General features: G+C 41.7%; 2 protein-coding genes across 2 annotated transcripts; one reads left to right on the forward strand and one right to left on the reverse strand.

The window, feature by feature from the left end:
• Positions 1-1,022: 1,022 nt before the first annotated feature.
• Positions 1,023-8,913, reverse strand: coa8 (cytochrome c oxidase assembly factor 8). Its single transcript, XM_083998849.1, has 5 exons — positions 8,594-8,913; positions 5,608-5,805; positions 2,056-2,119; positions 1,858-1,948; positions 1,023-1,759 (listed from the first exon to the last, which is right to left on the reverse strand). Exons 1-5 carry the CDS (start codon positions 8,753-8,755, stop codon positions 1,645-1,647), a joined length of 630 nt encoding a protein of 209 aa, XP_083854975.1. The 5' UTR covers positions 8,756-8,913; the 3' UTR covers positions 1,023-1,644.
• Positions 7,352-25,769, forward strand: bag5 (BCL2 associated athanogene 5). Its single transcript, XM_083998813.1, has 4 exons — positions 7,352-7,715; positions 19,485-19,962; positions 21,350-21,768; positions 24,957-25,769. The coding sequence occupies exons 1-4, from the start codon at positions 7,657-7,659 to the stop codon at positions 25,495-25,497; spliced, it is 1,497 nt and encodes a 498-aa protein (XP_083854939.1). The 5' UTR covers positions 7,352-7,656; the 3' UTR covers positions 25,498-25,769.
• Positions 25,770-26,982: the final 1,213 nt, after the last annotated feature.

The raw sequence follows: 26,982 nt of genomic DNA on the forward strand, positions 1-26,982 counted from the left end.
TTGTGTAAATTCGCGTCTTCACGAGCCCGCCCATTTTCACTACAACAACAACATTTCTGCTCTCACCAACCATGGTTGAGGTCACAACGCTGCTGTAGCTGCTCTGGAAGAGTTCCAGCTGATGAGCTACAGAGACTTTAGAGTCAAAGAGGAGCAGAGCGTCGCTGTGTCGGACTGTTTGGATTTAATGAAGAAGCTGCACAGAGTCAGGTGAGCAGAAGCTCAGGACAAACACTTCGCTCCGGGACATAATGTAGCTACACCTCACATGCTCTTGTCTTTTACCTCAGGGAGATTAAAGTAGTGTCTGTTTCCACTTTCCCTCCGATCTCGGCAGCTTCCCTCTGCTAGTTTGTGTGTGTGAGGCTAAACTGCGTGCGTGTGTGGTTTGTGTACAAACTGAACACTGCCTCTGATTGGCTTAGCATGAAACCTTACTCTGCCTCAACCAATCATCATCACTTATGCGGTTGTCTCGTCCCTCCCTCCTCCCCCCTCCCCTCACCAAAAGAGAGGAGGAAAAAACAACAACAGTTTAGCAGCTTCTGTGTCTGAGATGAGATGAGCCAAGTCGGAGGACAACGGCTTCAAAGTAGTTTGTAACGCGCCTCATTTAATTGTCGGTAACGGTAACGGCGTTGTAACGGTGGAAATAGTGGAAAAGTTATTTATAAACTAGGTGCTTTTCTGAAATGTGTTCTTCCTCTGTTTAAGTGATTTTGCTCTGTCTTGGTCAGAGATGTATGTACAAAGCATGTACAGCCTCTTGCTATGTCTGATTATTTGTACTGTTTTATTGTTTGTGCTCCATACCACTTGCGTGGTCGTGAGAAATAAATAAAGTAAAAGTAAAGTAATTAGTTAGATTACTCGTTACTGAAAAAGATAACGCCGTTAGTAACAACGTTTATTTTAACGCCGTTATTCCCATCACTGGTTATAAACAGCTAATAAAACACATTTCTGTGTTGCCAGATCGTGGAAAATCCTCCTCTGGCACTTCTTGTCTATTTTGTGTATGCTTGTTAAATCAATTTACCATAATTTAACAGTTCATTAACATTTACAGCTGCAGACCTGGTGGCTTGTGAAACCCTTTATTAATTCTTTATTCACATTTACATTTACACAGCTACTCCAACATCTTCTGTTCTGTGTATCCACCCATCGACATCAGACTGTGTTCATGCACATCTTTGTTTCAGTCTCTTAATCCCAGTGTTTGCACAAGTTCAGGCTTTGTCACAACTCATCCTTAAAAATGTAGAGAGTCTCTGTCTGAGCCGTTGTTGCAGGTGTGAACAGAACTTTAATAAATCCTTTTATTTACAGTAATTGATGTTTTCAGGTGAACGGTGAACGCCTCGCTCCAGGGGGAAGCTTCTGAAGATTAAGAGCGTTTCTCAAGGTAATTACAACAACGATGAAGACAGACTGAATAAATCAGCTCAACAGCTCTTAATCTTTTTGTCTGTCTGTCTCCAAGTGAGCAGTGAAAATATATTTATGGGCCTGAGGGGGAAACAAAATGAAACAGATATATATATTAAAAAAAAAAAAAGAAAAGATAAACCACCACTCAGATTGAAGTGGAAGTTTTGACAAAGATGCATTAAAGTGCACAGAAGCCAAAACAAACACTTGTCAGGTGGGAGGAGAGCTGCTTTTCTTGCTGCTGTGTGTAACTGTCCTCCACATGTTGTTCAGGGCGACTCGGGCCATGAGTAACGTGATGGTGAAGTTTCGTCGGTACCATTCTCTGGATACGAAAAAGACGGGGAGAGAAACAGAAGTTTATTCCTTTTATTCCCACCCACCCATCGGCATCATGGGAGATATTGAGCTGCAACAACTCACTTGTTGTAATCTGCATGTCGTGTTCTGTTTGTGTCCAGGAAGCTCTTGTAGAAGACGGCCATCTCCTCACTGTCCAGGGTCCGCCGCCGACCTGCATGGGACCAAATAATCAGACTCATCATTCTGAAGAATTTGTTGTTAATGCAAAAAGTTTTTATAGTTTTAGTTTTCAAAAAAAGTCTGAGCCTGAGTCCTCACCTTGTTCGTCGCGCAGCGTCAGGCCTTTTGACTTCAGTTGTGACAGGATGAAACCGTCTTTTTCCTGCAGAGAACATGAAATGATATGTTACAACAACCAGTTTTACCACATAACACTAACAAAAAATAGGACACTCATTTAAATACTTGGAAACATTTTCAACCCTGGACAAAAACCAGGTCTGTGAAGTTACCAGGTGGTTCTTCACTCTTAGAAGGCAATACTTTTTCCAAAGGGATAAAATAAAAAATAAATGTAATAAGGTAGTTAAATAGTAATAATACATTTTATTTATACAGCGCTTTTACAGCTCTCAAAGACGCTTTACTGTACATAAAACCAAATACAGAAGAAATACATGTACAAAATACATAAGTGCTCAGTGCAGAGAGCAGTGAAAAGTTAGTTAAATAGATGGAATTAGTAATAGTTAAATGAATATTTAATAATACAAAAGTGTAAAAAAAAAAATGCAATACTACTCCACAATACTAGTATTTAGCTTACTAAATGTGGTCGCTTGCCCAATAAAGGGTTAAACAAGTCAAAAATCCTACATAACAAATTGAGAGATGAATATTTAGGACTGTGTGATGTCCATTTGTCTCTCTGACTCTGCTAAATGTAAGTAAAATACTTTTTATAAAAGTTTTCAGTTTTAAACCTCTGTTTTTTTTGTTTTTAATTCATTGAGTTGCAGTGATTTAGGTCCAGTCTAGTTGTGTGATGCTGCCCTCTGCTGGAGAACAGCAGCAGCCTCTCCCTCTGTGGGAGCTTACCACTCCCGTCAGCACAGACTTGATTAATAACCATGACAACAAGGGGTTGGTAGCAGAGGTCAGAGGTCAGAGTTCAGCTGCAGGACAGCAGCTCTGCAGCGGACGAGGACTCTGAGGTCTGAGGATGAATCCAGGCTTCGCTCCAACTCGGCGGATTCAACATCGGATTTCTCAGTAACTGAATGAACATGGAGACATTTCCTAAAACTCTGTTTGTTTTTTGTTTTTCTCCTAATGTGTGTGTAGTTCAAGTCTAATCCGGATATATAATATGTTCCCACTGGGACTGTAATATATTTAATAAACTCACTTAATCTGATTATATAAACATATCATATTTTATTTTATTAGGAAATGCTTTACTCTCATCACACGGTCGAATTGGAACTTGGAAATTTGATTTTGCAACATCTTTTATTATTACTTATGAGTAAAAATCTGTATTCAACTCATGCACCGAACGTTACCAGACAGAGTTGTTTTAGAGGCAAATACAGAGACTGTTTGATGAAAAACTGTCCCTGAAGGCAACACGCATCAGCGGTTTTGCATGAATTTACCTCTAAAACAACTCTGTGTGGTAACGTTGTGTTATTATCTCATAGCGTGGTGAATGTGCAGGTCACAACTTGTCCACGACAGCGTTTTGGAGTTGTTGGATTGTGTATTTGATGAGTTGACGAACCTACTGCTATGACTATAGGGATTATGGCAATGGGCCAATTTGCCAAAATGTTGAACTTTCCCTTTAACACAAGCAGATACTTCAGTAAAACTATTTGAATTATCTTAAAGTTATTTAATTGCATCACATAAACCTTAATGAGCCAGTGACAAAGAGACGTTGGTCACTGCAGCTGTGGTCTGGACTGGACTTGATTAAAAAATCCAGACAGAGTCCATCTTAAACGAGACCGAGACCTTGAAAATGTGGTTCAAGACCGGTCTGAGTACCACAACAAAAACAACACAAAAATGATCTTGTGTTCTCTCTGCCTTAGAAACCATGACCTCTGACCTCCTTGAGTCAGAGCATATGATTAAAGGGATAGTTCACCCAAAATTAAAATTTCACTCATTATCTCCTCCCCCTCATGTGGACTAAGAGCTGTGAGAAGTTTCAGAGTCCTCTGTGGCTTCTCTGAGTTACAGTGGGGGTCCGCGCAGCAGTATTTGTCCATATGATGGTTGTGAATGGTGCTCACTTTTCTTTGTCCAAAAAGACACACCAATAAACATCCAAATACCTCCATAGTGCTCGTCTGTAATGTCCCTCTTGTATTGAAGCCCCGACATGAGAAATTGTTCCGAAAAAAATTAAATAAGTCTATATTTTAAGCTTGTTTGTAGTGGAAGCTCCCAGTGTCTCAGTTAGGGCTGCGTACCGAACTTCGGTTCTTTTGTGGCACCGACCGAAACGCTTCGGTAGTACCGAGTATCAAAACATGCCTCGTCTTTCGGTGCCAAGTTTCGGTACCCGGAGGTTAATCACGTGATCAAGATCTGATAACGCTGCCGGTGATCAGCTGTAACATTACGTAGATTGCATGCATCGGGTGACCTGTTCCTCTTCACGTCCTGTTCGGATCGTCCGGATTTTTAATATGAAAACGTCCGGTTTTGATTGTTTTTCATGTGCTTAAATTGACTGGCGCTTTGCACAGAAAACTCCGGTATTTTGTTGCGTTTGACGTAATTCCCGAGAGACTGCCTCTCCGTGCGGCCCCGCGACGCACACATACAGATTATGCTCTCGGCTATTTCATGTTATCAGTCCCTCCTGCCTCTTTCTGTCGCCTCTCTATGTGCGGCTCCGCGACGTGCAACTGCACATGAGGGAGCAGACGTCAGAGCAGCGTTTCCTCTGCCTGCAAAATGCTGGAGCGCAAGTAGTGTACCTGTAGCTACACAAGGGCGGACTGAACATATCTGTGTCCTGGGGGATCACAACACGGCCGGCGGCCACCACATAGTCACTTTTTTTTATTTATTTTTTTATTAATTTATTTAATGGGACTACCTGACCGCCATGTTTAGGGGAGACCAGGGACAATAGTAACACTTTTTGCATTTAACAAATCAGAAACCCTTAGCCTATTTAAAAACCTAATGTGTCAACTACAAAAATTATGTATGAAAGTGGTTTCCTAATATTTTCAGGTTGCAAAATTCATCCAACTGCAATGAAGTTGTAACACATGCCAGGGTGATCTACCTGTTGAGCCTTAGAAAAGCTGCTGGTTGGAATAGAAAAATACAACTCAAGATTTGTACCGTGATGTGTAATGTAATTTTCATTTTTTTTAGAACTGATGTTATAAAAATTGGTATCGAAAAAAGTATCGTTCAGGAACCGGTATCGAAGTGAAGGTATCGGTATCGGTACCGGTATCGAAAAATTTTGATTGATACCCAGCCCTAGTCTCAGTTCACTGCTTTGCCAACAATTTCTCATGTCGGGGCTTCAATACAAGAGGGACATTATAGACGAGCAGTATGGAGGTATTTGGATGTTTTTTGGTGTGTCTTTTTGGACAAAGAAAAGTGAGCACCATTCACAACCATCATATGGACATGCAGTGCTGCGTGGACCCCCCCCCCCCCCGTAACACCGAGAAGCCACGGAGGACTCTGAAAATTCCCACAGCTCTTAGTCGACATGAGGGTGAGTAGATAATGAGTGAAATTTGAATTTTGGGTGAACTATACCTTAAAATAAAACCTTGAAAACAGCACGTTTAAATGCACCACAGCTTCTGTTTTCTAACGAACCTTGTTGAAGGTGAAGTTCTGTTTGGTCCAGAAGTCGTGGTTCCAGTCCTCGGTCTGCTGCCTCAGGTGTCTGAGCCGCCGCTGCAGCTGCGACTCGTCCGCGGGGACGTGGTAGACGATCGGCCGCAGGTTGGACAGAGGGTTGGGAGGACCGATCCAGTCGTGTGTGGAGCCGGCTGCTGGCCTGAAGGCCGAGCGCTGAAAACAAGAACACAGACAAAACACTGTGAGAAGCTGAGGAGAAATATTATTATGACTCACTGGTGTTGACAGGAACTGTTTTTCAGAAGAATTCAATGTCTCCTCTGTAGCAGGAAGCGGCTGTTTGGAGAAAATAGTCTACTTGCCAGCCCATAGGGCCCCATTGTGAACCCGGAAATGTTGAGTACCCCAAAGTTTTATGTTAGAAATATATAGTATGGGTCCCCAGTATTCAGAAACTGCCGGATGCTAATTTATATATATTGGGCAATTAGCACAATTGACATAATTAGCATAAATTAGCATAATTTCCTATATGGGCAATATTTCAGCAAAATTGACTTGGCTGATCTGGGCAATATTGGAGTGGTTTTAGGGGTTATTGATGATGCTGAATCCATTTCTGACATTTTCAAAATTCAAAATGGCTGTCTAAACTTGTAGTGACCAGATTTAAACCGCCAGTGGGCCGATTTTGATGGATTTCAATCTGGTCCCTTCCGGTTTAGACAGCCATTTTGAATTTTGAAAATGTCAGAAATGGATTCAGCATCATCAATAACCCCTAAAACCACTCCAATATTGCCCAGATCAGCCAAGTCAATTTTGCTGAAATATTGCCCATATAGGAAATTATGCTAATTTATGCTAATTATGTCAATTGTGCTAATTGCCCAATATATATAAATTAGCATCCGGCAGTTTCTGAATACTGGGGACCCATACTATATATTTCTAACATAAAACTTTGGGGTACTCAACATTTCCGGGTACTCATTTTTGGCAAGTTGACTAAAATAAGACTCAACAACAGATAAAAAGTACTGGTTTTTGTGTTTACAGTCGTTGAATAAAAGCACCGTGCAGTAAAAAGTTAAATATTTCTCTCTGTTATGTAGGAAATGAGTGAAACACAAGTTCCTCTACAGTACTTGAGTAAATGTACTTCAACATCATAACCTTCACATATTTTACATTTTATTTAGTTCTGCATTGGACTTTTTTATATACTGTAACTTAGTGTTTTCTTGTTGTTTGTTTTCTGTTTCCTCTTTAATGTAAAGCTGTCTTGACCACAAAGTCTGTTTTATCCTACCTCGTTTGAATGCACTTGAATGCATTTTTTCTCTGTATGCACTTGGAAATTAATAACTCTGCCCACTATGTGTTCTATGTGTTGTTATGTGTTGTTATGTGTTGCTTTATGTGCTGTTTTTCCTAACAGAGGGTGATTGCTCTGTGTGTGTGTTTTATGTGTATTTATTGGTATTGTATGTTTTTATGTAATAAAGATAACTTTGAACTTTAATGTTCATCTTATTTTAGTTTTATTCGCACAAGCACCATGACACTTTGCTATGAAAGGTGCTACTGTATGTGAGTGAAGTCTAACGTAGGAGGACTGTGAGAATAAAGTGTATTACATTACACTTGATTGCAGCGTGAAAAGAGAGTAGGACGTACTTATTAATATTTCATAAAAGAAGATGAATTCAATCAGCTCCAATAAATACCACTCACTGTGTAAGCATCAACCTATGCAAGACTTCACTAATCATAACAATAAATAACAAGAGAATACTAATAACAGATTAGATTAACAGAGTAGAATAATTTAATATATTTAAATTCCTTACTACATTTCATCCTGAGGTCTTTTATTCTACTCATGAAATACAAAGACGTGTTAAATCATGTTTGAGCAGGAAAAGCGTCATTAAAGTCAGTGAGTAAACGGGTGACATTCACACACACACAGACACAAACACAGACGGACGTCACATCACGTGGGTTCAAACAGCAGCTGAACTCCAGGCGTCGGCTTATCATCCGTGTCCAGACTGCAACATGAGAAGAGCGGGGAGCAGCAGACGAAAAAACTCCAGGAGCAACAAGCCAGAAAAGAGGTAACGGGTTCATCCTGAGTTAGTTACACTTTAACTCAGGATTTCTATTTTACTTTTCAACTTTACAACATTTTGGAGACAGAAAAAACTACACTTTTTACTCAACAACAGTATAAAATGCAACACTTAACTTGGGTGTGACGTGTAAAGATGCTGAGGCTGAAAGATTATGCAGCTTTATTTTGGAAAAAGACACTTATTCTCACTTAGATGATAGTAGGCTACAGGAGAATAAAACAGATGTGGATTTGCAGATGTGAGGGCTGGCTGGATGAAATAGCAAATTGTTGTAAACACAGGAGACAGAAAATAATACACCCTCCCATTAAAATGTGAATTTCACTGTAAGTGAGCTTCTTTTTTTTTTACTGTGAAGGTTAAGCCCAATGCAGAGTAGACACACCTGTGACTGTGTATGAATCATAGGAGTGTAATCTCCCTGTAATCACCCTGCATGGTCTGGTCATGTTGACAAAGGAGAAGTTCACAAACACATGAGTGTTGCTGAACGAACATTACACCACAGAGACTTCACCTGACCACACCTGAGGAATATCTGAATACTGAGGTAATTATCAGACAGAGGCATGGGAAATTTATGTATTTATTCGCCGTCATTATAGATGATTAAGCGTTGATTTATGGGCAAAAAAAAAGCTTATAATAAAATCTTAAAATGCCCATGGGTTTTCTAACCTAGACCTGCATATAGCCTACAGGTGAATCAACACCGTGCACAGCAACATTATAAACAGCTGGTTGTCATTGCAGCGGTGTGTGTGTGTGGTCACAGTCTCCAGGGCTGCAGCGGTGTTGTGTTTATTTTCCGTCTCTGTGTTTTTTTTTGTTGGAGCATGAATTTGATTTATTGTACAAACCTTTGGTGTTTTGTCCTGTTGTGCTGCCTGTGTGGAGCTGCAGAGCCGACTGCTCGCTGCTGCTGCTGCTGCTGGTAGAAAGCCGTGTGGGCGCAGAGGAGCGTGGAGAGCGACATGGCTGAGCCTTCTCCTCCAGAACACACAGGTCGATCCGGACGCCATTTTTTAAATATAATTAAACGAAATTACTAACTAAACGAACTATTTAACTGTAATTAACCAGTAAAAACACCGCAGCACCCTGCTGTTAACTGTAACTATCCGGCCTCACTCCTTCAACTCGCAGAGTTCACGTCCTCCTGTGCACTGGCAGCCATTACGTCACGTGACTCCGGCAGCAGCAGTGAAAACATGTGCGCTCGAAAATATCACCGCTGTCGCCGCCGGGGTAAACCAGGGCGGGCGGGTGGGTAAATGTGAGTTAAATGAGTCTAGTAGGCTAATTATATATACATATATATATTCTTATTCTATTGTTTTGTTCTTTCTTTGTTTTTCTCACTTCATTCACTCTTTTGGCTGCTGTGCTGCGGTGTTAGGTCCTTCCTGTCTTGTGCTGTGTCATGTTTTTATGTTTGTCGTCGCTTGTATTGCACAGTAATAAGAAAATAATCTCACAAAAAAAGATTTAAAAAAAAATGATATGCTTAGAATCAGAATCAGAAATGGTTTTATTGCCAAGAGCATGAAGGTCACTTTACAGCACGAGCAGGAACTTGGCGTGGTGACACAAAAGGTACAAAAAATAGTAAAAAAGTAGCGATAAAAATAACATAAAATAAAATAAATAAAACAAAATAAAATAAAAACTTCTAGTGCAAAAAATGCATATACTTTATACAATTTAGGATTATATACAATCGAATAAAATTAAGATAGATAACAGAAAAGTTATCCTGCAGTCTTTTTCCTCAAGTAAAACCATGATTTATAAAAACAGACCACTACAAGTTAAACTCTTGTGTTATCCAGTTTCCATTACATGCCATTTCCTAATATACCAGTATATAAAATAGAATAGGATAGTACTTTATTAATCCTTTGCTGGAAAGTATTGTGTCACAGCAGCTCCAATAGAATAGAATAAAAAATACAGATACAATAATAGGCTTTATGCGCAGCTGTCTTACATTATTGGACGAACTGATTAATCCAGGTGTGTCTGACTTTGACCTCAGTAGTCACAACCATGGTCAGACACACCTGGAATAATCAGTTCGTCCAATAATGTAAAACAGGAAATAAATGAGCTTGTTTAAATTCAGGAAGTAGTGGAGCTGTGCATAAAGCCTATTGGGAGAATAAAATAAATTATGAATAACTTAAAATATACTATATTTTTTATTCTATAATATAAAATACTTGAATAAGTAGCAACATTTAGGTCTGAGCCATGGATGTATTATATTAACGGTCTGAGCTCATTAGTTTTCCCGCCCTTGCCGATACGTCACCAACGGTACGTCGGCATTCCAAAATGGAGCGCGCTCTGTGTGCTGGCCAACCAAAAACCAACGGTTGGTTAAAAAACATTTAAGTCGATATCACCGCAAGATAACACGTTTATAAATACATTTCAGCGTCGAAGTGAGTGTTATATTAAGTAACTTAGACATAAATGTCCATAGTTTATTCATAGAGTGAGGTAAAACGGCGGTAAACAGATTTAACCCACAGAGAGATAACTCCGTGTTAGTTCATAACTCGTGAGCAGGAAAGTAACAAGAAGGTAAGAGAGCTAGGTAGAGCTAATGTTTAGCTTTAATCAGAGGAGCCGCTGCGCACTTTTCCGCAACACTCCAGATGGCTGTACGCTGGCTATGCAGGTAAGGACCGAAATACGAAAGCTACGGAGTGGTATTGATTAATTAAAACCCGGAAAACCTGGAGTTATTCGGCCCCAAAAGGTGGGGTCAGAGTGAGAGTGAGAGAGAGTCAGGTGATCAGCAGAGAGACAATGGGATTCAAGGGAGAGGGAGAAGAGGTGGTGGTGGAGGAAAAAAACAAAACAAGCTGTGGCTCTGTTATCGGAGCTAAAATTATCCACGTAGATTATTATAAATGATTCAGAGGTGTTTAAATTTAATAAGTAAGTTGTTGTGAAGTGGAAGTGATGAGTGAGTGATTCCCCCCACTCAGATCCACTCGGTGTGGGAGGGGCGACGGACAGGAGCAGCAGCAGCACCGACCGACCGCACCACCGCAGTCAGTCGGTCAGAGATAGACACTCACAGACAGGCGGCTTGGTTTGCTTTGCTTTGCTTTGGTTTGGTTGGGGGTTTCCTGGTTTTGGAGGGGGTTTTTATTTCATTTTATTTTTTAGTTTGGCTCCTCCAACCCCTGGGTAATTTGTGTTTTACGCATCTGGGATTGATCCATCTGTGGATGTCACCGTCCTCCTCAGCGAACCGCCCTGCTGCTGCGGCCGATGGGAAGAGGAGACACCCGCAAAAAAAAATGTGCGCGAATGTGTTCGGAGTTTTGAAAAGGTGAGCGACGGACGAGGAGGAGGAGGATGTGAGAGGAGGAAGGAGGATGTGTGGATGCTGTCAGCTCCTGCAAGATGCTCTGAGCTGTTTGTGGCTGTGATATGATGAGGATGATGATACATGATACGATGGTGATGCTGCAATATTTTCATTCCCACTGACTGAGGTGGTGATGGTGGTGGTGGATACTGTAGCTACCTTGCAGCAGCTGCAGCAGCTGGATGGGTGGATGGTTGGTTGGGTGAACAGGGGGATTTTCGGTGGTGACATAATGCGCAAAGCCGAGCAGGACCGGTGCATGCATGGGGAAGGTTTTTTTTTTTTAGGATGTGGGTGCAGATTTAAGCAGAGGATGCTCGTTACCTGCAGCCCAGTTAGCCTCCACCATGCTGTGTGTGTGTGCAGACTGATGATGCCTCTACTCCAGATTATGCCCCTAAAATTTGAGACAGTGCAAGTAAAATTTCCATCTACATGCACATGTGCAACTAGGAAATTTGCAGTTGTTCTTCTAACAATCAAATAATCCCTAGTATCTGTCATTACAGGTGTCAGCAGCAGGTCAAGGTGTGTGAGGGTCATGTGAATATTTGCTTTGCAAGTCGATTTGTGCCCCTAAATTTACTGTTTCCACTCCTAAAATCTTAGGTTTTTTAGGTTGTCACTGTGCTCTACTTGCAGACTGCTCTCCTTCATCATCTTCTTCTCCTCCTTCTTCTTCTTATCTCTGGATAAAACTAAAGAGTTCAAGTGTTTGCCATCAGGCCAGGCCAGGCAGGCTGGAGTGGATTTTGCTTGAGATTATCCCTAATAAATACTACAGATTTGTCAGCTGTTTGGCCGACCAACCATCCAACCAACCAGCCGTGCATGTATTCATTCATCCACTGTTCTGTGTAAAAAAGGAAAAGGAAAAAGCCCAGCCCCTCTCGTCGCTTACATTAAAAAAAAAAGTACTTTAGTGGAATTGTGATGCATAATCCTGTCTGTCTATTCCTAATAAGTGTTAACTGATGCCACGGATAATAACTGATGATAACACACATCGTATTGTGGGTCACAGCGTTTTCATATGCAACAACCACATCATCATCATCATCCTGCTCTCTCTCTCTCTCTCTGGCTGCTGGGATCATAATGACAGTCTGTCTCATGATGCAACGCATGTCTGTTGCAAAAAAAAAAAAAAAAAACCTTAAAAATCCAGTTTATCACCGACGTTTCACCTCGTCGATACAGAAAAGTTCACTTTGATGTGAGCTGGGCGTTCCCTCGGTAACAGTTTCACTGCTCTTTCCTTCTTTCTTTATCGGTTTATAAAAATAGATCATGATTTTTTTTTTTTTCTCATCCTCTCTGTTTAAGTGGACTAGATTTTTTTTTTTACATTATAATAAAGGATGGATGGATCACTGAACTGGCCAATCAGGGTGCAAGTTCAAGAGGTCAAGGCAGGAGGCCTCTGTCTGAGTCTGAGACAGGGCTGGGTGAATCGATTTTCTGATTCATATCAATCAATCTTCATTTGAAAAGATACGATATCTATTCATAAAATCCTTAGATCGATCTTTTAATAAATGCCACTTCCTGTTAGTTAGAGATCTGTGCAGATGTGTATAGCTACATCCCATTCACTTCTTAAACAAAACTTACACATCGATTGCAGTAGTTGAATTAAGTAGCAACTGTACTGAAGAGTTGCACTGTTTACTTCTGGAGTGCAATGTTAGATGAATGTGCATTAATGTAACTGTTTTTTTAATGTAAACATTAATATTATCAATAATTCACCAGTTTGGAGAGTTTCATCTTTTGTATGTAGCATTAGTTCTGTGGAAATCTCTTTCATAACTGAGCAAAATTGGTGTTAACACTGAAACATCTCTAAATGAATCAGTAATGAATTGAATCAGAGATCGAGTTGACTCAGTAGCGACACGCAGCCCTGGTCTGAGATCAGTGTTATTTAGCACCGATGCCCTGGTCACATTTGTTTTTGCTCCTGACCTTGATCTCAGCCGTTTAAAGCCGAGCACCTTCACTGAAGCTGCAGGGACGTTTCACACCGTCACCGCTGAACACCACCACAACAGCAGCAGCTTAGTACAGCTTCACTTTAGGAATAACAACACACAACACAACACAACATAACATCTGCATCTCAGTGCTGCTGCTGCTGCTGCTGCTGTAGCATCTCGTCGGTGTGGATCTCTTGTGACAGGAGGATTCAGACGAGTGTCAGACAAACTCTCCACATCTCCAGCGAGAAGCAGATATTGAGGTTCATGCAGGTGCATTTTGAAAGTGCAGAAAAAAAGTAAGCAGCAGGATTTATTTTGAGGAACGACCACAACAATAGATAAAAACGACTGAAAATAGACGACACAACTACAGCAAGATGCAAAACAGCCACAGGAAGGAACAGGTAGAGACACGAAACAACCACAAAAAGATGAGAAAGAAACTACAAAGGGACACAAAATAACAAAAAACTACAACCAAACTTGCAGAATTAGTGTCACTCCTCTTTAAATCAACTCTCCTCTGTCGACCTCTCGACCTCTAGTTGCCGGAGCAACTTCTTAACTTCTCATTATCTCCATTGTTGACCAACCGAGTATGACGAATATTTTCACATTTAATCACATTTGATTATTTGCCTCTGTAAAGTGTCAGGAAATAGTGGAATAGTTGATGTTTCCCTGAGCCGAGGACGAAACTCTCAAATAGAAGAATAGAAAAGAATAGACCTTTATTAGGCTAATCCTTTACAGGAAATTGTTGTGTCACAGCAGCTCCAATAGACTAGAATAAAAAAATACAGATAAGATAATAAGGAGAATAAAATGCAGAGGTACAAAAAATAGCAATAAAATAAAAAATTCTAGTGCAAAAATCTACATATACTATATAATTTAGGGTTTATCTACAATAGAATAAAATAGACTATAATAAAGATAGATTTATACAATTTATTGTTGTTATTGTTATGCTCATATAGTAGGCTATTCCAATCTTTTTCCTCAAATAAAACCATGATTGCTAAAAACAGACTCCTACAAGTTAAATCGCTGCAGTGTCCTGCCTAATATACCCATTTAGAATAGAATAGAATAGAATAGAACTTTATTAACCCTATTGTGTCACAGCAGCTTCAATAGAATAGAATCAACAAATACAGGTAAGATGATGATTTGGACAATAAAATAACTTTGGCTATAACAATAATATTAAGGATACAGTGACAAAATCTGTATAAAATCATAAGGAGACATGAAACATATTTATATTTAGTCTGTTTGTGCAGGATGTGTAACAGTTGTGTAATTGTAATGTGTACCAAGTAGCAGGTGTGTGAAGGTTTGTGCCCTTGTAGTTGAATTGAACTCATTAATCTGATGAAAAAGAAGAAGAATTGTCTTTTTTTTTTCAAAGTGGAGTCGAACTGGGAGTTGGTTTCACGGCTGCAGGCACCTGTGTGACAGTCACACACACACACACACACACACACACACAGACACACCTCATGTGGCCGCTGGACTGAAAATCCTCCTGCACGGATCAGACGAGGAAGGAGGGAAGGAGGGAGAAGCACTGAACCACTACATACTCCATATTCTTTTTTAGGGGGGGTGAGAGTGTGTTGGTATTTAAAGCCGGAGCGAGCGACAGGCAGGATCGTTTTTTTTTTTATTTTAATGAGGATTAGAGAGCTATCAGCATCATGTCAGCCAACAAGCCGGAGAGAAACGCAGTGCAATACTCTGAACGGTTGTCATGTGGGTGTTCATCATCGTGTCGAGACGAAATGTAGGTTAACCTCATTCAGTTTTTTCTTTTTTTTCTTCCTCGCATCTCGGTTGTAAAGCACATCATGGATCCTGTATGATGAGTTTATCATGTTGGACATTTTCTCCTCCTTGTCTTGTCCGACGGTTCGTTACTCGATTTGATTTGATTGATCTGAAGTTGGGTTTGATTAAAGAAACAAGAGCAGCAGACTCAACAAAAAGAGGCCAAGGTCACAAAACCAGACTAGTGTGAGGTGTTGGTTTCTTAGTGAAACATCTCCAGTTTCTGCATGTTTCTGTACAGTATATTGACTAGGGATCGACAGATATGTTTCTTTCAGGGCCGATACCGATTATTAGTAATCAAGGAAACTGTTAAAGGGACTACGAGGAGTTTCGGAAAGCGCAAGTGTTTTCACACTACATTTCCCATGAGCCTCCGCACCCATGGTAAAATTTAAATTAAGCATTTGCCAAGAATGTTTTCATTAATCAGGAATGAAGGTCAGAGGTTTGAAGACGGATCAGATACCATCCATAAACGGTCATTCCGACCATAAACGATGCCAACTAGCATCCGGGAAACCAGGAAATTCTGGGCAAACGACTACTAAATGATAATATCAAAATAACTATAAAGACAAAACAATATATTTATTGAAAAAAAATTGACCCATTAACAAGTGGGTAACGTAGATTCATCCACTTTAAGTGGGACATATTATGCAAAACTCACTTTTTCATTGTTTTAGTATGTGTATTTACGTATCCGGAGTGCCTCCTCACCCCTTAAACATAAGCTTTGACAACTACATCAACATTTTGTAGACTATGAGACTCTTTTATAACCAAAAGCAAACTCCTCTGGGTCTCTTTAACGGATATTTAGAACAAGAGATCGACCGATATGGTTTTTTCCAGGCCGATATAGATACCAATTATTAGTAATCAAGTAAACCAATAATCAGTATTTAGAACTGATATTCATTTGCTGTAAAAATGAACATTTTGATGTCGGAATTTAGAATAACACCTCTGGGAAAGAAGCAGTTTGTTTCTGTTTTGTACACTGTAAAAATCTGTGATAAAGAGACGTTAAACTTTTGTAGAACAACAACACAAACTGCAAAACAGGTCTCGGTTCAGTGGGAGGGACGTTGTCACACAGCAGAAGGGTGGCTACATTAGAGACAAAGGAGTGCGTTTTATAAATACATTTATTCAGTGACACAAACAGCCGATACCGATTATCAAAAAAAAGCAGAATATCGTCCATTATTATCTGCCATGCCGATAACTGGTCTATTCCTGTTTAGAACCAATATTCATTTGCCATAAAGATTAAAACTTTGACTTCAAAGTTTAGAATAACACAGCTGGGATTAGACTGAATACATCTTTCCAAATGACTTATTTTATCGGTTATCTTATCTGCGAAAAGATACCGCCGATTATCATAAAAATGCCGAACATCAGCCGAGACACGCCGATAACCGGTCTAATATTGACACTAAATGCAGCCTCAGGGATTTGATAATCATGGAGCGGAGGTTCAGACTGGAACCTGAGGAGCGAAGGGAAACAGGTGGAAACAAGATTTTTTTTGTTTTGTTTGTTTATTTGTGCAACTTGAAGCATAAACATAAATAAAACATTCCCGTCGTCACATCGGGGCGCTGAGTGAGTAAAGTTATAAATGATGCAGCTCTGCCCTGGCTGCACTTCATCTCTTCATCTGCTGCTGTCAGTTTGTGGCTGAACCGTGATTGACGGGGCGACGTGCCGGGCGTCATGTGTCACAACTCGTGGGCTGCTTTCATGTGTTGTTGGGTTTTTTTTCTGTGTGTGTGTGTGTGTGCGTAGTGTGTGTGTGCGTAGTGTGTAATTATTGTTAGTTTTCGGTTCAACGTGGTGCAACCGGAGCAGCTTCCCTCCAACACGATTTTTCTTTTTTTCCCACACGATGACAAATCAATTATGAAACAAATTAGTTATGAAACTGGAAAAACATCGTCGCTGAACACATGAAGTTTCCCCCGGGTTTTTTTTTTTGTGTGTTTTGATCTTGCAGCTCTGATCAGTGTCCTTTTCTGTGCTGCAGGTGTACGGTGGCCCTGAGGGCTCAATGCACTATGCACCTTAATATAACACATGCAAACACACAAAATCTGCAAAAACTCACAACGTAGCAGAAGTGTTTCTGTTTCTGGGGGACACAGACGCACACAACAGTTCATATTAACAATAATAAGTGAATCGTGTGATTCGTTAAAATAATAAACCAAACAAACCCTGCACAAAAGGCGCCTCCAACCGGGTCCGTCGCTTTATTGCGTCCCCAGAAACACTTCTCACTTTCTGTTTGAGTGAGTTTCTGCAGCTCATGTGTCGTTAAACTGATGATGTTTCTGAATTTGTTGTGTTGTGTTGACCTCTCGGGGCCACCGGACAGAAAAGCTGCTCAGCTGGACATAATGTTGATAATGTTTCAGAGATGTTAAAGTTGAAAAGTTGAACATCAGCTTCAGAAGTCATAAAACACATTGAAGAAACGAGGTTTACTTCTCAGAGACACTTTGTTTTGTTTTTTCCTTTCTTGCTGTGGATCGGTAACGAGTTGTGAAGCGACTGCATCAGGACTTCTTCACACATGAAATGGATTATTGTCATGTTGAATGACTCTGGAGCCGTCAGAAATCTCCTGCAAACTGGAGATTTTAACACTTTATCCTTGTTTTTTTCTTCCCCATGATTTTGATTATTTCATTTTTTCTCAGGTGATGTCATTTTGTCAAAAAAATTCACGTTATATATTATTATATAGATCCGATATTAATATCATATCGGCCCAGATATCGACTTAATAGCTCGGTCAGGTATCGGATAATGAGGCTGATCAATGACGCTGATATATCTGTACTTGGAGAGCTGCTACACACAGAGCAACAATGTTTTATAAAGTTAGGAAAGCAATGTTAAAGTCAAGCCTGATGCCTTCACTGTCTTGGTGAAGTGGTATCGATCGGTATCGGGTATCGGCGGATACGTTATGTCCAGATATCGGTATCAGTGTAACATCCTCTGTGTTTTACCCTTGAACATCAGCGCTGCTCCTACTAGAGATGTGGAGATTTGCTTGAACATGTTGGCGTCACATTGTCTACAACATGTTGAGTCATCGTGTGTATTCAAGTGTTTACATCCTGTCACATTGTTTGTGTTTGAATGTTTGGCGAAGGTTGCAGAGATCGTCCTCTCTGTGTGTGTGTGTGTGTGTGTGTGTGTGTGTGTGTGTGTGTGTGTGTGTGTGTGTGTGTGTGTGTGTGTGTGTGTGTGTGTGTGTGTGTGTGTGTGTGTGTGTGTGTGTGTGTGTGTGTGTGTGTGTGTGTGTGTCGGCCGCTCTGGCTCAGACCCAGATGTTAGTCGCAGGTTTCAGTTCAACCAACACTTGGCTGTGAAAATATGAAAATAAAGAAACTTTTGAAGTGATCTGTCTTTATGACAGATAAAACTACACAAATATACACGTCTTAACTTCGTATGTGTTACACAACGTTATCCACCGCTCCATGTATTGATTCTTCATAGGCTTTGTTAGTTGTAAACAAATGCACATGGCCCGGCGGAGGGTTAGCAACACAGCGGAAAAGCCAACGGACTTTACGGATCTACTGTAAACCATCGATAAGGCTACATTTTGTCTTCGTAGCGCCTACGTCGTGTTAACTCGTGTTGTTTTTTGTCGTCATTTTGACAAGTTTGTTCCCGTCCACCTCAGTTTCCAACAGGGTTTATCCGTACAACATGGCGGACACTCCCCCCCCTCGAATGACGTCATCGAATACTATCTATCCACAAGTTTCCGAACGTCATCTATGGTCAAAACCGGAAGCCGGTTTTGCATTTCCGGTGGAATTGTACGTTTACGTTTCCATGGTTTTCAGTCATTGTCATAGTTGCGGTAAACGCATGGATCCATCAGTGTTTCCCATTAATTAACAAGTCTGCAAGCCCGCCACAGTCTCGTTTGGGCCCGCCACAGTCTCTCACAGAAAAAAAAAAAAAATATATATATATATATATATTTTCTGGCAGAGATGAGAGCTAGTGAAACGCTAGCATGATTATTTAAAAACCATCTCTGATCTCTGCCTGCACATAGATACACAGACACGGGCGCACGCTAATTTCTCAGCTCCAGCGCTATATCGCCCCCCCCCCCCCAGTCGGACCAACGACCCCTAACCCCCCCCGGTCGGTCGCGCCATGGTCTCCTGAAATCCTGTGGGAAACACTGGATCCATTCTACGCTGGCTTTTAACATGGATGTCAATTTGTGTAATATCCATTGTTATAAAAGCAGGTGTGATGATCCATGCGTTTTACAGATTTTCATTGAAAAAAAAATAAATCCATGCATTTACCGTGACTACCGAAACCATGGAAACATAAACATACAATTCCACTGGAAGAGCAAAACCGGCACACATTTTTGACGTCCGGAAAAAGGTGGATACGTTTGGCTCTGCAGAGGTTTCGTCCGTCTCCGCTCTGATTTGTCCTTATTGTCCCCTATTGACTCTGTTGTTCTTGTTGTTGTTTTCCCTGCAGCCTCTTTGGGAAGCCCTTTGATGGCGGGAAGAGGATGGACCATGGCGGCTCGCAGCAGCAGCAGCAGCATCCGATGGAGCAGCAGCAGCAGCCGTACCATCCGCAGCATCCCGCCATGATGCGTCTGTACGAGGTGCAGAAGGAGGTGGCGTCGCTCGGGCCTCAGGTCTGCACCTTCAGCGGCCTGCAGAACGACCGCGACTACAAGCGGCTGGAGCGCGAGCTGACGCGGCTGCTGCTGCAGGTCGACCAGGTGGACTCGGAGGGCAAGCCGGAGCTGCAGGGGGCGCGCAAGCGGGCGGCGCAGGAGGTGGAGGGGCTGCTGCGCTACCTGGAGGAGAACGCCACGCACCCGTCGCGCCTCGCCATCGAGCAGCTGAGCACCGAGGCGCGGCAGCTGGTGGACGAGCGCGTGGTGGTGCCGCAACGCGCCGGGGGCGTGGCGGAGATCAGCGACGAGCTGGTGGACGCCCTGCAGGTAGGGATGGCGCAATTACTTTAGATTTCACAATTAATAATCGCAGTATTAAATGCCACAATTAATTGATCGCAAAGATTCCTAAATACCGTCACTTTCCAAGAAAAAGGTTTATGTATGAACCGTCTCGGCAGTCGTCAAAGTAAAGGTAAATGCACAGATACTGGTCCATTTACCTAACGTAGCATTGAATTGGTAGGAATTAAAAGGGATACGCCAACATTTTTTTTTTCGTGTCTTGCCTCTCTCCCAAGTCCATGACCAGCAGATAGACACCATCCTTTCCACTGTGCGTGCAGTAACAAGGGAGATAGAGCCGTATCGCCCGTAATTAGCTTAGCTCAAACACTGGAAGTGTATGGGTAGTGTTAGCCTGCCTCCACCTAAAGTCATCAGAGAAACTCTTCAGCAACTCTAAACGGAAACCGGCGGGCCGATCTTGGTCTCAGAGCTGACAAAACTCTCCGGTAAGGCATCTTGAGCGGTCAAATGCCGCTAACGGGACGAGATCGGTCAAAACGGAGGGTTCAAGCAAAGACGGTTTATTTTGGTTCAAGCTAGCTACATCGAGGGTAGGTTAGCTTCCTGTTTCAAAGTAAAAGCACAAATTCTATCCTCATGGTTTTCTGTATGTAAAGGCCAACGGGTGTTTTATTTTGTGAAAGTAACCGGAAGTGCGTTGGTCACAACGGCTAGCTTGAGTAGTGCCGAATTCGTCCCAACAAAATTGTAAACAGCTGGTATTTAGACAAATTAACGACACACTGCTGATCTAAACGGCTACTTTCTCAACTACAAATGTTTGAAATGTTGATAAAGTGATATATTTACAGAGTTTAGAGCTAAAATGAAATCAGCTTCTGACTGCTGGTTTCAGCTCGGGTAGGAGGCAGGCTAACACTACCCATATTGTCCATTTTTTATCTAGTTTTTCCTTATAATTGCTGGCTTTCTATGACGAGGACAGCAAAGTAAGAATTTCATTGTCAGGGAAACTCACCTTTCCACTGTGCAAATGACAATAAACACTTTGAACTTGAACTTGAACTATACACTTCCATTGTTTGAGCTAAGCTAATTACGGGCGATACGGCTCTATCTCCCTTGTTACTGCACGCACAGTCGAAAGGATGGTGTCTATCTGCTGGTCATGGACTCGGGAGTGAGGCAAGACACAAAAAAAATATTTCAAACACTTCCCCTGGCGGATTAATAATTGGTCATATCTTAATAAATATTTAAAATGTTTTATAATTAGTAATGTTTTATAATTAGTATTTTAACTATATTTGATTTTACACATTAATAGTGTTGTGAAATTAATGAATGCATAATAATCGTGATAATCGTAACACCGTGATTATTTCTCTGACCTCCCCCCCTGCAGGAGCTGGTGCTGCGGCTCACCCAGGTGAAGACCGAGGGGCGCGTGCCGCTGCGTAAAGCTCGCTACCGGGCGCTGACCCGCCTGTGCGCGGTGCAGGACGTGCTGGAGGGGCGCACGCAGCAGCAGACGCTCTCGCTGCCGCTGTCGGGCGACACCCACGAGGCCGTGCACCGCATCAACCAGGTGATGGTGAAGGTGAGCGTGGCGCGCGGCCAGCTGGTGGCGCTGCTGATGGGGCTGAGCGGCCGCGACAGCTGCGCTCACCTGTCGCGCATCCTGACGGAGATGCAGGTGGAGCTCGACGCGCTCGACGTGTCGGGCAACGCCGCCATCAGGAACTACAGGAAACAGGTGGTGGAGGAGATCAACGGGCTCCTCAAACACCTGGACCTGGAGGGGGAGGGAGAAGACACACGCAGGTAAGACAGAGAGAGGAGATATTAATGGGATAGTTCACCCAAAATTGAAATTTCACTCATTATCTACTCTCCCTCATGTGGACTAAGGGCTGGGAGAAGTTTCAGAGTCCTCCGTGGCTTCTCTGAGTTACAGGGGGTCTCGGCGTAGCAGTGCATGTCCACATAACGGTTGCAAATGGATACCAACTGTCTTCGTAACAAAAAGACACACCAAAAAACATCCAAATACCTCCATGCTGCTCGTATGTAATGTCCGTCAATTTTGGGTGAACTATCCCTTTAAGAATGCCAATCCTCCCCCCAAATCAGATTCAAATTTCTAACGGTTCTTGTGTTAAATATTAGAATTTTTTTTTTTTGTTGTTGTTGTTTTTTGCTCATTATATAGCCTACACCTATATCATCTTATTATTACGTCCCTTGTCCACTAAAGGGCATTCCAACCAAATCTGTTATGTAACATTTGCAACACGCTTAAAGGGACAGTTCAGCATTTTGGCAAATTGGCCCATTGCCATAATCCCTATAGTCATAGCAGTAGGTTCGTTACCTTTAATTGTCGGTGCAAGCTATTTTTAGAACGGTGGAGCAGAGCGGTGAGCTGCTCAGAGCTACGTTACGGAGGCTCATTATGGGATTTCTTGGTTTCCCTCATCAAGCTCATCAAATACACAATCCAACAACTCCACAACGCTCTGGTGGACAAGTTGTGACCTGCACATTCACCACGCTATGAGATAATAACACAACGTTACCAGACAGAGTTGTTTTAGAGGGAAATTCATGCAAAACTGCTGATGCACGTTGCCTTCTGCATTTACCTACCATTTTTCCAATAAACCTTTTACCAAACCAATTATTACACACAGGACCTTTAAATATTAGTTTGTATAAATCAACAACATTAAATATTAACATTTACACACAGATTGATTTTTTTTGACTCTACACTGCACATGTTCTCATGTTGTTGTTGTTGTACTGGAGCTCCAGCGTGAACGATGATGATGAACTGTAGGAGGAACTCGTTTTTCAGTTTTAGATTTGAACCACTCTGCTCTGTCAGGAATTAGACTCACACCGCTGGAGAATCACTGATACCAATTTTTTCAGGACCGATACGCCCACCAAGCGCTCCATTATGTAAAACAGCTCTGTCACCCCCTAATTCTGATTTTCTATCACAGGAGGATAAAAGTGCATGTTTGATGCCAAAATAAAACAAATCCTACTGAAAGAGAAAATACATTTTACATTTTTTAGCATTTTAAGGTTGTTTTTTGTTTGCAAAAATCACACATTTAGACCCACTTTACTTGACTTGTGTGCTTTTATTTTGGCGGCGGCTGCAGCAACACACTTGTCTCTTTGACTTAATTGTGATTCTCTGGAGGTGTGTTGGTGCTGCTGCCTCCTCTGCTTTCCGTCTCCTCGGCCTGGCACAGCTGGCGCTTTGAATAACCACAGTGCAGGAAGACGTTAAAGCTTTTTATTTTTGATTTTTTGTTTCTACTGCACTGGACGACAAGATCAGACCACGATGATCAGATGATCTCATCACGTTATCGTCCTCAGTTGATGCTCTGACACTGCAGGCAAAAACATTGTTTTTCATGCACTTTTGGACTATTTTGCTTCCTTAACATGTCTTCTTTCAGAATAGAGGAAAGAAATGGTAGAAAAACAGCATTAATGTGTTTTTGTTTTCTTTCGTCGGTAGATTTCTCCTTTATTATTATTTTTATTTTTATTTCTCCCATTTACCAAAAGTTAACCTCCTGTTGTCTGACCCATGTCATGTCAGGTATCGTTGTAAAGCTCTCTCTCTACTGAACAATGATGTAGGCTCCAAATAGTATCAGTAACAAATCATAAAAGTACGATTGACAATAAGAATCTATGGAGTTTTACAGTACAAATCTTTAAAGGACGTTTTCTCATCATGAGTTTTTCCTCAGACTCTGAGCTAGAAATCTCCACTTTGCAGGCACCAAACCTTCCAGTTTGATCCCTTTCTATATTCTGAAGGTTTTTACAGAGGGGATTAGTCTGTTAGTCCGGAGCTGAAAAACAACTTTGTACGGCGAAATGATCAAACAATAAAGTCAGAACACAAAAATATACAGTTTTATCAGAGGTCGCATGTACAATCAATACAACAAATAAGATGAAAACCTTTGAAAAATAAGTTGATAAAAGTGGGTAACCCTTTAATTTGACCGTTATTTCTAGGGTATTTCTAGACATTAAAGCAGAAGTAAGCGATCCGGGCGTTTTGGCTAACTTCCTGTCAGCAGATGGAGTTAGCAGTCCCCGCCCTCGTCCCTACGTCACCACATTCACGCACATCCCTTGGCTGCACACACAGAGAGGACTGCCCCTTTATGCCGTTCTCTCTCCTCATTGGATAAAGGTTGTAGGATACAAGGAAAGTTTTCTCCTCGGCTCAGAGCAGAGCAGAGTGACTGACAGACCCGTGTTTCAGACCAAACACTCTATATAAGTGATTGCTGTCGGAAGATACAACTATTTAAGACTCATATTAACACAAATATTCAGCTTACTTCTGCTTTAATATGAAATTGAATATAATAATTGAATATAATTTATGAATATGAAATTTCTAGACATTATGATGCCATTAATTGTTATTTCTTGTCTATTTCTTGACATTATCACATAGTTAACGGCCTGTAGCGTTACCTAAAATGGGTCTAAAACATAACAACTTCTCTGTGTATTACAACATTTTTGCGTGTGTTTTATTTTGAAATACAGCATTTCAAAGATTACACATGCTTTGAATTTTTTGGGGAATTTTTTTCTCCATCAAGTCTTCTTGCAACTGACCGATATTTCTGGGCTTTTTCTACGCAATCAATTGTTATTTCTTGGCGATATTTCTCGACATTACTATGAAATTGACCATTATTTCTAGACATTAATGTGAAATTGAATATAATGAATATAATAATTGAATATAATTAATGAATATGACATTTCTATACATTATTATGCCATTAATTGTTATTTCTTGTCTATTTCTTGACATTATCACATAGTTAACGGCCTGTAAATTAAAGCGTTACCTAAAATGGGTCTACAATGGGTATTTGAACTTTTTTGCTTGTGTTTTATTTTGAAAAATTCAGCATTTTTCCTTCCTGGTTTTTTTTGTTTTTCCCCAGGTATGACTTGGGCCAGAACAACTCCATACGTGAGATCGAGGCGGTGCGAGCCCACGTGTCGCACCTGCGGGAGGGCGTGCTGCGGCACTGCGCCGTGGGCGACCTGAGCTTCAGGCCCAAGGCGGAGCTGCAGAGCCTCCTCACGCACCTGGACCAGGTCGACACGGCCAAGAACCCGTGCATCCGCGAGGCCCGCCGCCGCGCCGTGGTGGAGGTCCAGGCCATCGTCACCTTCCTGGACCTGCGCGAGGCCCTGGCCCGCCGCCAGCCGGGCGCCAGCGAGCACCCGGCGCACCGGGCCGTGTGGATGGTCCTCGGCTCGCTGTCGGACCTCCAGGCGCAGGTGCTGGGCTTCGACGGGAAGCGCGTGGACAAGAGCTACATGATGCTGGAGGAGCTGCTCACCAAGCAGCTGCTGGCGCTGGACGCCGTGGACCCGCAGGGCGACGACGGCACCAAGATGGCGCGCAAGCAGGCGGTGAAGTTCGCCCAGAACATTCTCAACTACCTGGACATGAAGACGGACGAGTGGGAGTATTGATTCAGATTCAGGACCCGAGACCCGAGGAGACCCGGAGAGCGGAAAGGGAGGGAGAGAGGGAGACGTGGGATGTTGGCGAGCGAACGACCGTCGCTGCAGGAAGGAGCAGGAAGGAGCTGATGATAATGTGTGTAAATATGAAAAAAAAAAGAAGGAAGGAAAAAATAAAAAAAGGAAACTGATACGTTATCATTCCACGGGCTGTAAATATTGACTCGAACCCCCAGAATGCACTGCAGCAGCGCTTTTCTTTGGTCTCTTTGTGGTGGTAGTCGTCGTCGTTGTGGCCGACCCTGCTGAAGAAGAAGAAGTCAACTACACAACACAGAACTCCTTTTGTGAAACTCACTTTCAGAAACTTTTTTTTTTTTTTTTTTGTGCTTTTTTTTTGAAGATTTTCTTTTTAAAATCTCCGATAAATATAAATGTATGAATGTGTGTGTGAGCTGTCGTCGTGTTTGATGTGCGTGCGTGGTTGTCGAAGCCGCCTGCTGCTGCTGCTGCTGCTGCTGCTGCCGCCAAAGCACTGAATGAATGAAGCCTGTGACCGCGGTCGCGTGCTGCAGACTGCGCCTGATTATCGATGAATGATGATGTGATGATCGTTTCCTCCTCCTCCTCATCCTCGCCCTCGCCTGGTTTAATTGGGAGTAGTCGTTGGTTGCTAACGGAGACGGCCAGTGCATGTTTTAAATACAGTGAGCAACCTCATTAAGGAGGAGGGAGAGACAGAGTTCAGTGGAGCAGGACTCGGTCCAGATTGTAGAAAAACCTGCTGAGGAGTCACATCGCTGCAGCTGTTTGTGTTGGAGGAGACAGATTCTGCCCCGGTTCAACAAATTAAAATAGTTCCCAGGTGTGTGAAGCGCCACATTATGTAATAACCTTTAGTTTATTTATTTAGGATCCCCATTAGACTTTACTTCATCATATGAGCGATGGCTATTCTTCCTGGGGGTCCAGCACATACAATTACAAATGTAGTAAAAACATACAGAAGTAAAACCACACTAACTATTTCTTTCAATATCTGGATAATTGTAAACAGTTTGCAGATATAATACAATACTTATTAGGCCTAGTTACTTGTAATAACGATGCATTTTGTAATAATCTGCCACATTTTGTATAAAATATGTTCTTGAACACAATATGTAACCGCATTTTGTAATAAGTTGTTACACCATACACCATATTAGTACATTTTCTTCATTAAAAAAAAAGTGCACATCTGCATTTTGTAATAACTGGTGCATTATGTAACAACTTATTACAAAATGCGGCAAAGTTTATTACAAATTGCTTTCAAGAGTTTTATTACAAAATGCAGCAGATTATTTTCAAAATGCGGCGTTATTACATCATGAGGTGAAAATATATTGCGTTATTCCATAATGCAACGTTATTACATTATGTGGTGCTACCAGGTGTCTTAATACCACAAGGATCAAACATCAAGGCTCGTTTCATCCTCTCTAACAGCCC

Source organism: Trachurus trachurus (assembly GCF_905171665.1).
Source record: "Trachurus trachurus genome assembly, chromosome: 22".
Lineage (NCBI taxonomy): Eukaryota > Metazoa > Chordata > Actinopteri > Carangiformes > Carangidae > Trachurus > Trachurus trachurus.